Genomic DNA, 15,871 nt, shown 5'->3' with positions numbered 1-15,871 from the left:
CCTTTCAACAGGACAATAAACCACAGCACAAGGCCTTTACAAGCCTTGTAAATTTATGGAAAGACTTAAATGGCCGTCTGGACAGAGCTTGAAGAATTATGAAAATAATAATGGGTTAATATTGTACAATCCGGGTGTGTAAAGCTCTTAGAGACTTACCCAAGAAGACTCTAATCTGCTGTAATGACTCTTAGAGACTTACCCAAGAAGACTCTAATCTGCTGTAATGACTCTTAGAGACTTACCCAAGAAGACTCTAATCTGCTGTAATGACTCCTAGAGACTTACCCAAGAAGACTCCCAGCTGTAATGACTCCTAGAGACTTACCCAAGAAGACTCCCAGCTATAATGACTCCTAGAGACTTACCCAAGAAGACTCCCAGCTGTAATGACTCCTAGAGACTTACCCAAGAAGACTCCCAACTGTAATGACTCCTAGAGACTTACCCAGGAAGACTCCCAGCTGTAATGACTCCTAGAGACTTACCCAGGAAGACTCTAATCTGCTGTAATGACTCTTAGAGACTTACCCAAGAAGACTCCCAGCTGTAATGACTCCTAGAGACTTACCCAAGAAAGACTCTAATCTGCTGTAATGACTCCTAGAGACTTATCCAGGAAGACTCCCAGCTGTAATGACTCCTAGAGACTTACCCAAGAAGACTCCCAGCTGTAATGACTCCTAGAGACTTATCCAGGAAGACTCCCAGCTGTAATGACTCCTAGAGACTTACCCAAGAAGACTCCCAGCTGTAATGATGCTTAGAGACTTACCCAAGAAGACTCCCAGCTGTAATGGTTTTAGATGGTAGAAATGACTGAATCAGATGTTTATCAGTTGAATGGGTTCTTTAAAAAGCTTGGATCTCTTCTTCGTGGTGTTGAATTGGTTTTACGGAATCTGCTTGTCTGATTCAGTCACAGAACTAAATAGAACGTACCAATGAATTCAGCGCTGTGTAGTTTTGGCTGTTGAAGTGAGTCGTCTGGGAGTCGTCTGGGGGGTCGTCTGGGGGGTCGTCTGGGAGTCGTCTGGGAGTCGTCTGGGAGTCGTCTGGGAGTCGTCTGGGAGTCGTCTGGGAGTCGTCTGGGGGGTTGTCTGGGAGTCGTCTGGGGAGTCATCTGGGAGGGGTTGTCTGGGGGGTTGTCTGGGAGTCGTCTGGGAGTCGTCTGGGAGGTCGTCGTGGGGGTGTCGTCTGGGGGGGTTGTCTGGGAGGTTGTCTGGGGGGGGGTCGTCTGGGGGGAGTCGTCTGGGAGGTCGTCTGGGAGTCGTCTGGGGGGTCGTCTGGGGGGCGGTCATCTGGGGGGGTCGTCTGGGAGTCGTCTGGGGGGGTCGTCTGGCAGGGGTCGTCTGGGAGGTCGTCTGGGAGGTCGTCTGGGGGGAGTCGTCTGGGAGGTCGTCGGGGGGTCGTCTGGGGGGGGTCGTCTGGGAGGTCGTCTGGGGAGTCGTCTGGGGGGGTAGTCTGGGAGTCGTCTGGGGGGTCGTCTGGGGGGGGTCGTCTGGGGGGGGGGGTCGTCTGGGGGGTCGTCTGGGGAGTCGTCAGTGAGTGGTTGTGCTGTGGTCCCCAGGTGTCGTTGGAGCTGGTGAAGGTGGTGGGAGGATACGGGTTTGAGTCGTTCAACAACTGTTTCTTCAACCTGGCCATTCCTGTCATGGTCCTCACCGAGGCTGCACCTGTCAAGAGAACACAGATCAGGTAGGAGAGACACACCTGTACACACACACCTGTACACACACACCTGTACACACACACCTGTACACACACACCTGTACACACACCTGTACACACACACACACACACCTGAACACACACACCTGAACACACACACCTGAACACACACACCTGAACACACACACCTGTACACACACACCTGAACACACACACCTGTACACACACACCTGAACACACACCTGTACACACACACACACACACCTGAACACACACCTGTACACACACACACACACCTGTACATACACACGTACAGATAGAAAATACATCTCTTTCTCCCTCTCTCTCTGTCTCCCTCTCTCCCTCTCTCTCTATCAGTGTCTCCCTCTCTCTCTATCGGTGTCTGTCTCTCTCTCTCTCTCTGTCTGTTTCCCTGTTTCTGTCACTGAGTCCTGAATGTGTGTTCTCCTCCTCAGGGAAGACATCTCTTTCTCTATCTGGGACCGCTGGACTGTGTGGGGTCACCAACACTTCTCCCTCTCTGACTTCATCAACGCAGTGTTGGTGAGACACATTCATTACTATATTAATTAAGTATAGAATAGAGCCTGCCATGGTGTTGACTGTGTTGTATTATGGGATAGAGCCTACCATGGTGTTGACTGTGTTGTATTATGGGATAGATCCTACCATAGGGTTGACTGTGTTGTATTACAGGAGAAGTATGGGATAGGTCCTACCATGGTGTTGACTGTGTTGTATTATGGGATAGATCCTACCATGGTTTTGACTGTTGTATTACAGGTGAATTATGGGATAGATCCTACCATGGTGTTGACTGTGTTGTATTATGGGATAGATCCTACCATGGTTTTGACTGTTGTATTACAGGTGAATTATGGGATAGAACCTACCATGGTGTTGACTGTGTTGTATTATGGGATAGATCCTACCATGGTTTTGACTGTTGTATTACAGGTGAATTATGGGATAGAGCCTACCATGGTGTTGACTGTGTTGTATTATGGGATAGAGCCTACCATGGTGTTGACTGTGTGGTATTATGGGATAGATCCTACCATGGGGTTGACTGCGTTGTATTATGGGATAGATCCTACCATGGTGTTGACTGTATTGTATTATGGGATAGAGCCTACCATGGTGTTGACTGTGTTGTATTACAGGTGTATTATGGGATAGAACCTACCATGGTGTTGACTGTGTTGTATTACAGGTGAATTATTGGATAGAACCTACCATGGTGTTGACTGTGTTGTATTATGGGATATATCTTACCATGGTGTTGACTGTGTTGTTTGACAGGTGTATTATGGGATAGAACCTACCATGGTGTTGACTGTGTTGTATTACAGGTGAATTATGGGATAGAGCCTACCATGGTGTTGACTGTGTTGTATTATGGGATAGATCCTACCATGGTGTTGACTGTGTTGTATTACAGGAGAAGTATGGGATAGAACCTACCATGGTGTTGACTGTGTTGTATTATGGGATAGATCCTACCATGGTGTTGACTGTGTTGTATTATGGGATAGATCCTACCATGGTTTTGACTGTGTTGTATTATGGGATAGATCCTACCATGGTTTTGACTGTTGTATTACAGGTGAATTATGGGATAGATCCTACCATGGTGTTGACTGTGTTGTATTATGGGATAGAACCTACCATGGTGTTGACTGTGTGGTATTATGGGATAGAACCTACCATGGTGTTGACTGTGTGGTATTATGGGATATATCCTACCATGGTGTTGACTGTGCTGTATTACAGGTGAATTATGGGATAGATCCTACCATGGTGTTGACTGTGTTGTATTACAGGTGTATTATGGGATAGAACCTACCATGGTGTTGACTGTGTTGTATTACAGGTGAATTATGGGATAGAACCTACCATGGTGTTGACTGTGTTGTATTACAGGTGAATTATGGGATAGAACCTACCATGGTGTTGACTGTGTTGTATTATGGGATAGAACATACCATGGTGTTGACTGTGTGGTATTATGGGATAGATCCTACCATGGTGTTGACTGTTGTATTACAGGTGAATTATGGGATAGATCCTACCATGGTGTTGACTGTGTTGTATTATGGGATAGATCCTACCATGGTGTTGACTGTTGTATTACAGGTGAATTATGGGATAGAACCTACCATGGTGTTGACTGTGTTGTATTATGGGATAGAACATACCATGGTGTTGACTGTGTGGTATTATGGGATAGAGCCCTACCATGGTGTTGACTGTGTGGTATTATGGGATAGATCCTACCATGGTGTTGACTGTGTGGTATTATGGGATAGATCCTACCATGGTGTTGACTGTGTGGTATTATGGGATAGATCCTACCATGGTGTTGACTGTGTGGTATTATGGGATAGATCCTACCATGGTGTTGACTGTTGTATTACAGGTGAATTATGGGATAGAACCTACCATGGTGTTGACTGTGTTGTATTATGGGATAGATCCTACCATGATGTTGACTGTTGTATTACAGGTGAATTATGGGATAGAACCTACCATGGTGTTGACTGTGTTGTATTATGGGATAGAACATACCATGGTGTTGACTGTGTTGTATTATGGGATAGATCCTACCATGGTGTTGACTGTTGTATTACAGGTGAATTATGGGATAGGTCCTACCATGGTGTTGACTGTGTTGTATTACAGGTGAATTATGGGATAGAACCTACCATGGTTGTCCATGGAGTGAAGATGCTCTATGTTCCTGTGATGCCAGGACACAACAAGAGACTGAAACTAACGTAAGCACACATACACACACACACACACACACGTACACACACACACACGTACACACACACGTACACACACACACACACACACGTACACACACACACACACACACACACACACACACACACACACACTGTCCTCCTGAATCACTGTGAATCTTAGTCTCTCATTCTCCTCTCCTCCCTCCCCCCTCTCCTCCTCCCTCTCCCCCACCCTCCCCCCTCTCCTCCCTCTCTTCCCTCCCCCCCTCTCCTCCCCTTCCTCCCTCTACTCCCTCCTCCCTCTCCTCCCCTTCCTCCCTCTCCTCCCTCCCCATCTCCTCCCTCTCCTCCCTCCCCCTCTCCTCCCTCGTCTCCTCCCTCCCCCTCTCCTCCCTCGTCTCCTCCCTCCCCCTCTCCTCCCTCTCCTCCCTCCCCCTCTCCTCCCTCGTCTCCCCCCCCCCTCCTCCCTCTCCTCCCTCCCCCTCTCCTCCCTCCTCTCCTCCCTACCCCTCTCCTCCCTCCCCCTCTTCTCCCTCCCCCCTCCCCCTCTCCCCCCTCCCTCTCCTCCCTCCACCCTCTCCTCCCTCCACCATCTCCTCCCAACTCTCCTCCCTCCCCCCTCTCCTCCCTCCCCCCTCTCCTCCCTCTCCTCCCTCACCATCTCCTCCCTCCTTCTCCTCCCTCCCCCCATCTCCCCCCCCCCCCCCCTCCCTCCTCTCCCAGGATGCAGAAGTTGATCAAACCGTCTGTAGACCGTCGCTATGTTGACCTGACCGTGTCCTTCGCTCCAGAGTCAGATGGTGATGAGGACCTTCCTGGACCCCCCGTTAGGTACTACTTCAGCCCCGACGGAGACGCTCACACCGCCTGAAACGCCCAGACCATAACATCCCTGACGCCCCTCAAACTAACCAAATATAACCACCCCTCAGTCCCCTCAAACTAACCCTCTGTACCTGCAAAACCCTAGTTGACAACAGTGGTGCTTCTAGAACAGGGGTGGATTCTAGAACAGGGGTGGATTCTAGAACAGGGGCGGATTCTAGAACAGGGGCGGATTCTAGAACAGGGGTGGATTCTAGAACAGGGGCGGATTCTAGAACAGGGGCGGATTCTAGAACATATGTTGATTCTAGAACATATGTTGATTCTAGAACATATGTTGATTCTAGAATATATGTTGATTCTAGAACAGATGGTGATTCTAGAACAGATGGTGATTCTAGAACAGGGCTGGCCCCATGTACCATTATTAGAGAAAGAGCATAGAGGTAGAAAGAGGGCTGTAGATGGATATAACCTGGTCTGATGAGTTCTCTTTCTACCTCTATGAGAAGAGGGAAGCACTTGGCTGTGTACATAGTAGTCCCTCTGTGTGGTTTAAAACACTGTTCCGACTGGTGTTTTCTACTCTGGTGTAAAGCACAGCTCTGACTGGTGTTTTCTACTCTGGTTTCAAACACAGCTCTGACTTGGTGTTTTCTACTCTGGTTTAAAACACAGCTCTGACTGGTGTTTTCTACTCTGGTTTAAAACACAGCTCTGACTGGTGTTTTCTACTCTGGTTTAAACACAGCTCTGACTGGTGTTTTCTACTCTGGTTTAAAGCACAGCTCTGACTGGTGTTTTCTACTCTGGTTTAAAACACAGCTCAGACTGGTGTTTTCTACTCTGGTTTAAAACACAGCTCTGACTGGTGTTTTCTACTCTGGTATCAAGCACAGCTCTGACTGGTGTTTTCTACTCTGGTATCAAACACAGCTCTGACTGGTGTTTTCTACTCTGGTTTAAAACACAACTCAGACTGGTGTTTTCTACCCTGGTTTAAAACACAGCTCTGACTGGTGTTTTCTACTCTGGTATCAAACACAGCTCTGACTGGTGTTTTCTACTCTGGTATCAAACACAGCTCTGACTGGTGTTTTCTACTCTGGTATCAAACACAGCTCTGACTGGTGTTTTCTACTCTGGTATCAAACACAGATCTGACTGGTGTTTTCTACTCTGGTATCAAACACAGCTCTGACTGGTGTTTTCTACTCTGGTATCAAACACAGCTCAGACTGGTGTTTTCTACTCTGGTATCAAACACAGCTCAGACTGGTGTTTTCTACTCTGGTTTAAAACACAGCTCAGACTGCTATGCACATGCCTTAACTAACAACCTTGTTGTGTTTGTCACGATGTGATGATGATGATGATGATGCTAAGAATAAAAAACGACCGTGTTTACACACCCATACATACACACTTTCCGTGGTTTTCATGAGAGAGAGAGAGAGACAGAGAGAGAGAGAGAGAGAGAGAGAGAGAGACAGAGAGAGAGAGAGGGGGAACTCTTGATCTTAAAAGGTGGGATCACAATCGTCACCTAAACGTTCCTATTGGCTCATGGGGGATTTTGGATGATTGATAGCGACATAGGTGTGTCCCCAATCATCTCTCCGTCCTCCCAGAGTGTGCACTTGTTCATTTCCCTGCACAGGTTTTTAAAAAGGAAATGACTTGGTATAAATAAATATGAATATAATACTTCAGGAGATATTATTGGGACGCCCCCTATATGCTCTCCTCAGTCAGAAGCCACGTCAGCCATTCACTATATAAACAGAGATGATAACAGGTTGGTCTGTTGTTGAAGATGGGAGGGGACAGAGATGATAACAGGTTAGTTTGTTGTTGAAGATGGGAAGGGACAGAGATGATAACAGGTTAGTCGGTTGTTGAAGATGGGAGGGACAGAGATGATAACAGGTTAGTCGGTTGTTGAAGATGGGAGGGGACAGAGATGATAACAGGTTAGTCTGTTGTTGAAGATGGGAGGGACAGAGATGATAACAGGTTAGTCTGTTGTTGAAGATGGGAGGGACAGAGATGATAACAGGTTAGTCTGTTGTTGAAGATGGGAGGGACAGAGATGATAACAGGTTAGTCTGTTGTTGAAGATGGGAGGGACAGAGATGATAACAGGTTGGTCTGTTGTTGAATACAGTCCCTGATAGTCACCATATGCCATACTCTGGTCTATAGTAGTACCACTATATAGGGAATAGGGCTCTGGTCTATAGTAGTACCACTATATAGGGAATAGGGCTCTGGTCTATAGTAGTACCACTATATAGGGAATAGGGCTCTGGTCTATAGTAGTACCACTATATAGGGAATAGGACTCTGGTCTATAGTAGTACCACTATATAGGGAATAGGGCTCTGGTCTATAGTAGTACCACTATATAGGGAATAGGGCTCTGGTCTATAGTAGTACCACTATATAGGGAATAGGGCTCTGGTCTATAGTAGTACCACTATATAGGGAATAGGGCTCTGGTCTATAGTAGTACCACTATATAGGGAATAGGTCTCTGGTCTATAGTAGTTCACTATATAGGGAATAGGGCTCTGGTCTATAGTAGTACCACTATATAGGGAATAGGGCTCTGGTCTATAGTAGTACCACTATATAGAGAATAGGGCTCTGGTCACTAGTAGTTCACTATATAGGGAATAGGGCTCTGGTCACTAGTAGTACCACTATATAGGGAATAGGGCTCTGGTCACTAGTAGTTCACTATATAGGGAATAGGGCTCTGGTCTATAGTAGTACCACTATATAGGGAATAGGGCTCTGGTCTATAGTAGTACCACTATATAGAGAATAGGGCTCTGGTCACTAGTAGTTCACTATATAGGGAATAGGGCTCTGGTCTATAGTAGTACACTATATAGGGAATAGGGCTCTGGTCACTAGTAGTTCACTATATAGGGAATAGGGCTCTGGTCACTAGTAGTTCACTATATAGGGAATAGGGTGGTATTTGGGACCCTGAGCCTGTAGTTTGCATTCAGAAGAAGTGATGTCAGAGAGAAAGTGGGCTTGTGTCCCAAATGAGACTGATCTGTCCCTGCTTTTCCCTACCTCGTATTTACATGTATCTCTCTACTAAACCCTCTGACGTGGGCTTGTGTCCCAAATTACACCCTATTGCCTATATGCTGCACTCCTGTATAGGGGTTAGGGTGCCGCTGAGACACTCCGTCGCCAACTGTCTTGCACAGGAAATATCTATCAGGATTTCCTTGATAGTGAACGTCAGAAGAATAACATGTAAAATATAAATACAAAATAAACATGATATTATGTAAATTGTTGTGACAAGTGATGGTTTAATAAAAATCGTTTTCAGGATGTTTTGTGACTGAACTGTTGCCTGTCTATTTATTTTATTTTTTTCATGACAGAGAGAGATTCACGTATGGAAAATAACATCACAAACATGGATATACGTTCATTAAACTAAACCTTGGTATGCGCTTTTCCACCATGTGTTGTGTCACCTAACATTCTTAATAAAGAATGGTGCAGAATTGATCAAATCATCATCTCCATTAGAAGTGTACACTAACGTTCGACTTTTTGTAGAATGAGCCCTTTGGCGACCCGTAGTCTCCTCCCGTGGTCCATGTTATTCGGGCTCCTTGGAACGTCCCCCGTCCCCCAATTGAAGTTAAAATGTAAGTTTAGCGAAAGGTTATAGTTAAAGTTTTGGGATTATTAAAGTTAGGTTTTTGGGAACGGACGTCCCAAAAGATTCTGTATAGCACTAACCCGCCTCCCGTCTGGTCAACATTAGTTACCAGAGCCACAAAGTCATAATAATGGCTAAACCACGCCCATTCCTACAATTTCTCTTCTTTAAATCTGACTTTAAACCTAACATTAACCACACTGCTATCCTTCTGCTTAACCCTAACCCTTAAATTATTACCTAAAAGCAAATTTGTTTCGTACATTTATTAAAAATAAAAATAAATGCGATATTTGTATCGTATTTTGACTTTGTGTCTGTGGTAAATAGTGTATCTGTGGTAACTAGTGACAACCGCGCCGCCGCCGCACTCGGTCTTCTGCGTCGTGAACGAGCACGTCGAAACGACGTTGACGTGAGGCTTCAAGATGGCGGAAGCCTTGACGAGTCAGGAGGAACTGGTAAGGACTTGGGTTTTTTAACCATAGTGCTCTCGATTTCATCAACAAACAAAACATTTATGTTAATAATAAACCCAAATGTCTAGTTAGGTTGTAAGGGTCAACGTTGTCCTTGGTGAGGATACTGTCTCGTAAATATCCTTGGTCCCGTTACATATATTATGACAGCCGCTAGCATGCTACTATTAGCTAGCTGCTTAACACTGTCGTCTGGATGCGTTGGCTGACATAGTTACATCTCACTGGTTAGATTTCATATTTTGTTACCCACATTATTATTTATTTTGTTGAATAACTTATTGAACGCAGATGGCTACCTAGCGATAGCTAAACTTTAGGCCGGGGAGGAAGACCCGTGTTGACACACGTCCTCTTTGGCTTCCTACCTAGGTAACTACAGTAAGAGTAACATGGACATGTTCTGCTTCATTTGAGCCTCACACGACTTCCTTTCAGATGTAAAACATGCCAGTACAATATTGTTTTTTATACGTCCAGTGACATGTTTGCTTTCTGAGTACTGTTTGGTCTCAGTCATAGTTAATGTGCCTGATAACTATCTATTTTTTTAGACAGTCGGTTCACAGAATTTGCTCTCAAGTTCCTAGTAAAAACGTTTGTTTTCGTCGTTCAACTGGCTGGCTAGATTGCTGGTTAACGTTAAACAACCCGAAAGAGCCGCTATCAGATATAAAATAGCCGATGCTAGACCACACTGCCATAGTTAATGTTTTATTTAATTAAACTACATTGGCAACAGTAGACGAGTAGCTTAGGGCCCTAAGCTAGTAGTAGCTACGACTTGCTCGGTCCTTTCATCTCTTAGTTAGTTATTTTAATGCAACTACTCCAGCTAACGAGTATTTGCATATGTGCATATGTATAGCATTATGTGCTATATGAATCATGTTGCCACTTATTAACGTGCATTTGTAACGGGAGTTAACATTTTTTTTTAGGGTTAAGTTTTTCTAGGGACTTTTCTATGTTACTCCTTTGCCAAAATTAGTTGTTGGGAGGTGTTGGTACAATCTGTTGTCAAGTGTCGGGAAACAGATGTTTTTTGTTGAATATCCGCTGACGTCACTGGATATAGTTGGAAGTTTATAAAGTTCACCCAGATCAAGCACATGACGTAGGGCTGTGTGTACTAGAGGTCGACCGATTATGATTTTCCGATACCGACTATTGGAGGACCAAAAAAAGCTGATATAATCTGCTGATTTATATGTATGTGTAAAAATGACAATTACAACAATACTGAATGAACACTTTTATTTGAACTTAATATAATACATAACATATATTTAGTCTCAAATAAATAATGAAACATGTTCAATTTGGTTTAAATAATGCAAAAACGCAGTGTTGGAGAAGAAAGTAAAAGTGCAATATGTGCCATGTAAAATTTTTTTAAAAATAAGCTAACGTTTTAAGTTCCTTGCTCAGGACATGAGCACAGCTGGTGGTTCCTTTTAACATGAATCTTCAATATTCCCAGGTAAGAAGTTTTAGGTTGTAGTTATTATAGGAATTATGACTCGTCGACTATCTCTCTCTCTATACCATTTGTATTTCATATACCTTTGACTATTGAATGTTCTTATAGGCACTTTAGTATTGCCAGCCTAATCTCAAGAGTTGAAGTCATAAACAGCGCTGTGCTTGAAGCATTGCTAAGAGCTGCTGGCAAACGCAGGAAAGTTTGAATGAATGCTTACGACTCTGCTGCTGCCTACCACCGCTCAGTCAGACTGCTCTATCAAATATCAAATCATATACTTTTAATTATAATATAATAAACACAGAAATACGAGCCTTAGGTCATCAATATGGTAAAATCCGGAAATTATAATTTCGAAAACAAAACGTTTATTCTTTCAGTAAAATACGGAACCGTTCCATATTTGATCAAATGGGTGGCAACCCTAAGTCTAAATATTGCTGTTCCATTGCACAACATTCAATCTTATGTCATAATTATGTCAAAATCAGGCAAATTAGTTTGCAAAGAGCCAGGCGGTCCAAACTGTTGCATAAACCCTGACTCTCTGTGCAATGAACGCAAGAGAAGTGACACAATTTCCCTAGTTAATATTATTATTATTTTATATTATATTGCCTGCGAATATTAATTTATTTTCACTAAATATGCAGGTTTAAAAAATATATATACTTCTGTGTATTTATTTTAATAAATGAATTAATGTTTATGGTTGTTTTTTTTATTTTAAATTTAATTTTACCTTCATTTAAAAGTAGGTACATTTGTGTAACGATTGTGCTTTTGTTAAATCATCACCTGTTTGGCGAAGTAGGCTGTGATTCGATGATTAATTATAAAGGCACCGCATTGATTATATGCAATGCCTAACCTAGTAATATCATCAACCATGTGTAGTTAACTAGTGATCATGTGAAGATTGTTTTTTATAAGGTAAGTTTAATGCTAGCTAGCAACTTACCTTGACTCCTTGCAGCACTCGAATAACAGGTGGTCAGCCTGCCACACAGTCTCCTCGTGGAGTGCATTGTAATCGGACATAATCGGCGTCCTAAAATGCCGATTACCGATTGTTATGAAAAACTTGACATCGGCCCAAGTTAATCGTCCATGCCGATTTAATCGGTCGACCTCTAGTGTCTGTCAGTCACGTGATGTCAGGCCGTGATGTATATCTGTCAGTCATGTGATGTAGGGCCGTGATGTAGGGCCGTGATGTAGGGCCGTGATGTAGGGCCGTGATGTAGGGCCGTGATGTAGGGCCGTGATGTAGGGCCGTGATGTAGGGCCGTGATGTAGGGCCGTGATGTAGGGCCGTGATGTATATCTGTCAATCACGTGATGTCAGGCCGTGATGTATATCTGTCAGTCACGTGATGTAGGGCCGTGATGTAGGGCCGTGATGTCAGGCCGTGATGTAGGGCCGTGATGTAGGGCCGTGATGTAGGGCCGTGATGTCAGGCCGTGATGTAGGGCCGTGATGTAGGGCCGTGATGTCAGGCCGTGATGTAGGGCCGTGATGTAGGGCCGTGATGTAGGGCCGTGATGTCAGGCCGTGATGTAGGGCCGTGATGTAGGGCCGTGATGTCAGGCCGTGATGTAGGGCCGTGATGTAGGGCCGTGATGTCAGGCCGTGATGTAGGGCCGTGATGTAGGGCCGTGATGTAGGGCCGTGATGTCAGGCCGTGATGTAGGGCCGTGATGTAGGGCCGTGATGTAGGGCCGTGATGTATATCTGTCAATCATGTGATGTAGGGCCGTGATGTATATCTGTCAGTCACGTGATGTAGGGCCGTGATGTAGGGCCGTGATGTCAGGCCGTGATGTAGGGCCGTGATGTAGGGCCGTGATGTAGGGCCGTGATGTCAGGCCGTGATGTAGGGCCGTGATGTAGGGCCGTGATGTCAGGCCGTGATGTAGGGCCGTGATGTAGGGCCGTGATGTAGGGCCGTGATGTCAGGCCGTGATGTAGGGCCGTGATGTAGGGCCGTGATGTAGGGCCGTGATGTATATCTGTCAATCATGTGATGTAGGGCCGTGATGTAGGGCCGTGATGTCAGGCCGTGATGTAGGGCCGTGATGTAGGGCCGTGATGTAGGGCCGTGATGTCAGGCCGTGATGTAGGGCCGTGATGTAGGGCCGTGCTGTAGGGCCGTGATGTAGGGCCGTGATGTAGGGCCGTGATGTAGGGCCGTGATGTATATCTGTCAATCATGTGATGTAGGGCCGTGATGTAGGGCCGTGATGTAGGGCCGTGATGTATATCTGTCAATCATGTGATGTAGGGCCGTGATGTAGGGCCGTGATGTAGGGCCGTGATGTAGGGCCGTGATGTAGGGCCGTGATGTAGGGCCGTGATGTATATCTGTCAATCATGTGATGTAGGGCCGTGATGTAGGGCCGTGATGTAGGGCCGTGATGTAGGGCCGTGATGTAGGGCCGTGATGTCAGGCCGTGATGTAGGGCCGTGATGTAGGGCCGTGATGTAGGGCCGTGATGTAGGGCCGTGATGTAGGGCCGTGATGTAGGGCCGTGATGTATATCTGTCAATCACGTGATGTCAGGCCGTGTGTATAGCTGTCCGACGGTCTTTCGATCAACCAATCAGAGATTGAGTTGCTGTTGATTTAGCCAATAAGTGACTGGTCTTGGTTCCTACTTCCTGGGGATGTTGGTCACATTGAATACTGTTGGCACCAGCACAACACACCACACAGGGGTTCAGCCATGAGCCGCAAGTTTCAACAACTCTTTGAGCTCTCCTCTCCCCTTATAACTACCCCACACTCACTTGTCCCTTCTGTCCTCTCTCTCTCCAACGTCAACCCCACCCTCACTCTGTCCTCTCCCCCTCTCTCTCCAACCTCAACCCCACCCTCACTCTCTCTCCCTCTCTCTCTCTCTCTCTCTCCAACGTCAACCCCAACCCCACCCTCACTCTGTCCTCTCCCTCCCTCCCTCTCTCTCCAACGTCAACCCCAACCCCACCCTCACTCTGTCCTCTCCCTGCCTCTCTCTCTCTCTCTCCAACCTCAACCCCACCCTCACTCTGTCCTCTCCCCCTCTCTCTCCAACCTCAACCCCACCCTCACTCTCTCTCCCTCTCTCTCTCTCTCTCTCTCCAACCTCAACCCCACCCTCACTCTGTCCTCTCCCTGACTCTCTCTCTCCAACCTCAACCCCACCCTCACTCTGTCCTCTCCCTGACTCTCTCTCTCCAACCTCAACCCCACCCTCACTCTGTCCTCTCCCTGACTCTCTCTCTCCAACCTCAACCCCACCCTCACTCTCTCTCCCTCTCTCTCTCTCCAACCTCAACCCCACCCTCACTCTGTCCTCTCCCTGCCTCTCTCTCTCTCTCCAACCTCAACCCCACCCTCACTCTGTCCTCTCCCTCTCTCTCTCCAACCTCAACCCCACCCTCACTCTGTCCTCTCCCTCTCTCTCTCCAACCTCAACCCCACCCTCACTCTGTCCTCTCCCCCTCTCTCTCCAACCTCAACCCCACCCTCACTCTCTCTCTCTCCCTCTCTCTCTCTCTCTCTCTCCAACCTCAACCCCACCCTCACTCTGTCCTCTCCCTGACTCTCTCTCTCCAACCTCAACCCCACCCTCACTCTGTCCTCTCCCTGACTCTCTCTCTCCAACCTCAACCCCACCCTCACTCTGTCCTCTCCCTGACTCTCTCTCTCCAACCTCAACCCCACCCTCACTCTCTCTCCCTCTCTCTCTCTCCAACCTCAACCCCACCCTCACTCTGTCCTCTCCCTGACTTTCTCTCTCCAACCTCAACCCCACCCTCACTCTGTCCTCTCCCTCACTCTCTCTCTCCAACCTCAACCCCACCCTCACTCTGTCCTCCCCCTCCCTCTCTCTCTCCAACGTCAACCCCACCCTCACTCTGTCCTCTCCCTGACTCTCTCTCTCCAACGTCAACCCCACCCTCACTCTGTCCTCTCCCTCCCTCTCCCTCTCCAACCTCAACCCCACCCTCACTCTCTCTCCCCCAATATTTCCCTCTCTCGTCTGGTCTCGTCTCATCCCTGTAAACCTCCCTTCTTCTCCCCTTGTTCCCACATCTCCCCTCTAACCTCCCCACCATCCCCTCTTACCTCCCCACCATCCCCTCCGTCCTTCCCCAGGCGGTGGAGGAGTTCCTGAGTGAGGTGCGTAGCAGGGAACATCCCCACAGTGCAGCTCTGGTCTCTCAGCCGACCGCCGTCAAGTTCCTCATGGCGCGCAAGTTTGATGTCTCCCGAGCAATAGACCTCTTCCAGGCATACAAGGTACAGAGAGGGACCAGGTCGGGGTGGGTGGGTGAGAGAGAGAGACAGAGAGGGACCAGGTCGGGGTGGGTGGGTGAGAGACAGAGAGGGACCAGGTCGGGGTGTGTGAGAGACAGAGAGAGAGACAGAGAGGGACCAGGTGTGTGTGTGTGTGTGTGTGAGAGAGAGAGAGAGACAGAGAGAGAGACAGAGAAAGACAGTGTGAGTGAGTGAGTGAGTGAGTATGTGTGTGTGTGAGCATTTTTGTGTCTAGTCCCCGACATACACTGTAAATTCCCACCTATGCCAGAATGTGCTAATGGTTGACCCTTGACCTGTATGTCTGTGATTCGTCCAATCAGAACACGAGGATTAAGGAGGGCATCTTCAACATTAACCCAGAAGAGGAACCTCTCCGTTCTGAACTGCTCAGCGGAAAGTTCACTGTCCTGGTGAGGCCTGTGTGTGTGTGTGTGTGTGTGTGTGTGTGTCAGGGTTTTCTTTAGGAAAATGTGGCGCCCGGACAACGTGACCAGGGAATAATTTGATTTACTGGCCATTTTGATACATTTACAGGATCCATTTCTTTGGGAGTGATGGAGGTAGATATGTATAGGGGGAAGGAGACAGGGATACTGGAGTGATGGAGGTAGACATGTATAGGGGGAAGGAGA

The 15,871-nt window shown here is 46.9% G+C and overlaps 2 protein-coding genes across 2 annotated transcripts in view; both read left to right on the top strand.

The window, feature by feature from the left end:
• LOC139394648 (ubiquitin-like modifier-activating enzyme 6) overlaps nucleotides 1–6,686 on the top strand; it is a 39,635-nt gene extending 32,949 nt beyond the window's left edge. The window contains exons 30-33 of the mRNA XM_071142751.1: nucleotides 1,571–1,698; nucleotides 2,148–2,235; nucleotides 4,375–4,469; nucleotides 5,166–6,686. Of these exons, the coding sequence (XP_070998852.1) occupies nucleotides 1,571–1,698; nucleotides 2,148–2,235; nucleotides 4,375–4,469; nucleotides 5,166–5,313 (459 nt within the window). The 3' untranslated portion in view covers nucleotides 5,314–6,686. The remainder of the gene's footprint in view (nucleotides 1–1,570; nucleotides 1,699–2,147; nucleotides 2,236–4,374; nucleotides 4,470–5,165) is intronic.
• A 2,691-nt stretch (nucleotides 6,687–9,377) lies between these two features.
• LOC139394650 (protein tyrosine phosphatase non-receptor type 9b) overlaps nucleotides 9,378–15,871 on the top strand; it is a 31,347-nt gene continuing 24,853 nt past the window's right edge. Inside the window, exons 1-3 of the mRNA XM_071142754.1 lie at nucleotides 9,378–9,428; nucleotides 15,075–15,218; nucleotides 15,560–15,649. Coding sequence (XP_070998855.1) covers nucleotides 9,396–9,428; nucleotides 15,075–15,218; nucleotides 15,560–15,649 — 267 coding nt within the window. The 5' untranslated portion in view covers nucleotides 9,378–9,395. The remainder of the gene's footprint in view (nucleotides 9,429–15,074; nucleotides 15,219–15,559; nucleotides 15,650–15,871) is intronic.

Source organism: Oncorhynchus clarkii, unplaced genomic scaffold (genome assembly GCF_045791955.1).
Source record: "Oncorhynchus clarkii lewisi isolate Uvic-CL-2024 unplaced genomic scaffold, UVic_Ocla_1.0 unplaced_contig_13804_pilon_pilon, whole genome shotgun sequence".
Classification (NCBI taxonomy): domain Eukaryota; kingdom Metazoa; phylum Chordata; class Actinopteri; order Salmoniformes; family Salmonidae; genus Oncorhynchus; species Oncorhynchus clarkii.
Note: the sequence above shows the minus strand (reverse complement) of the source record. Positions and strands in the feature narration are given on the sequence as shown.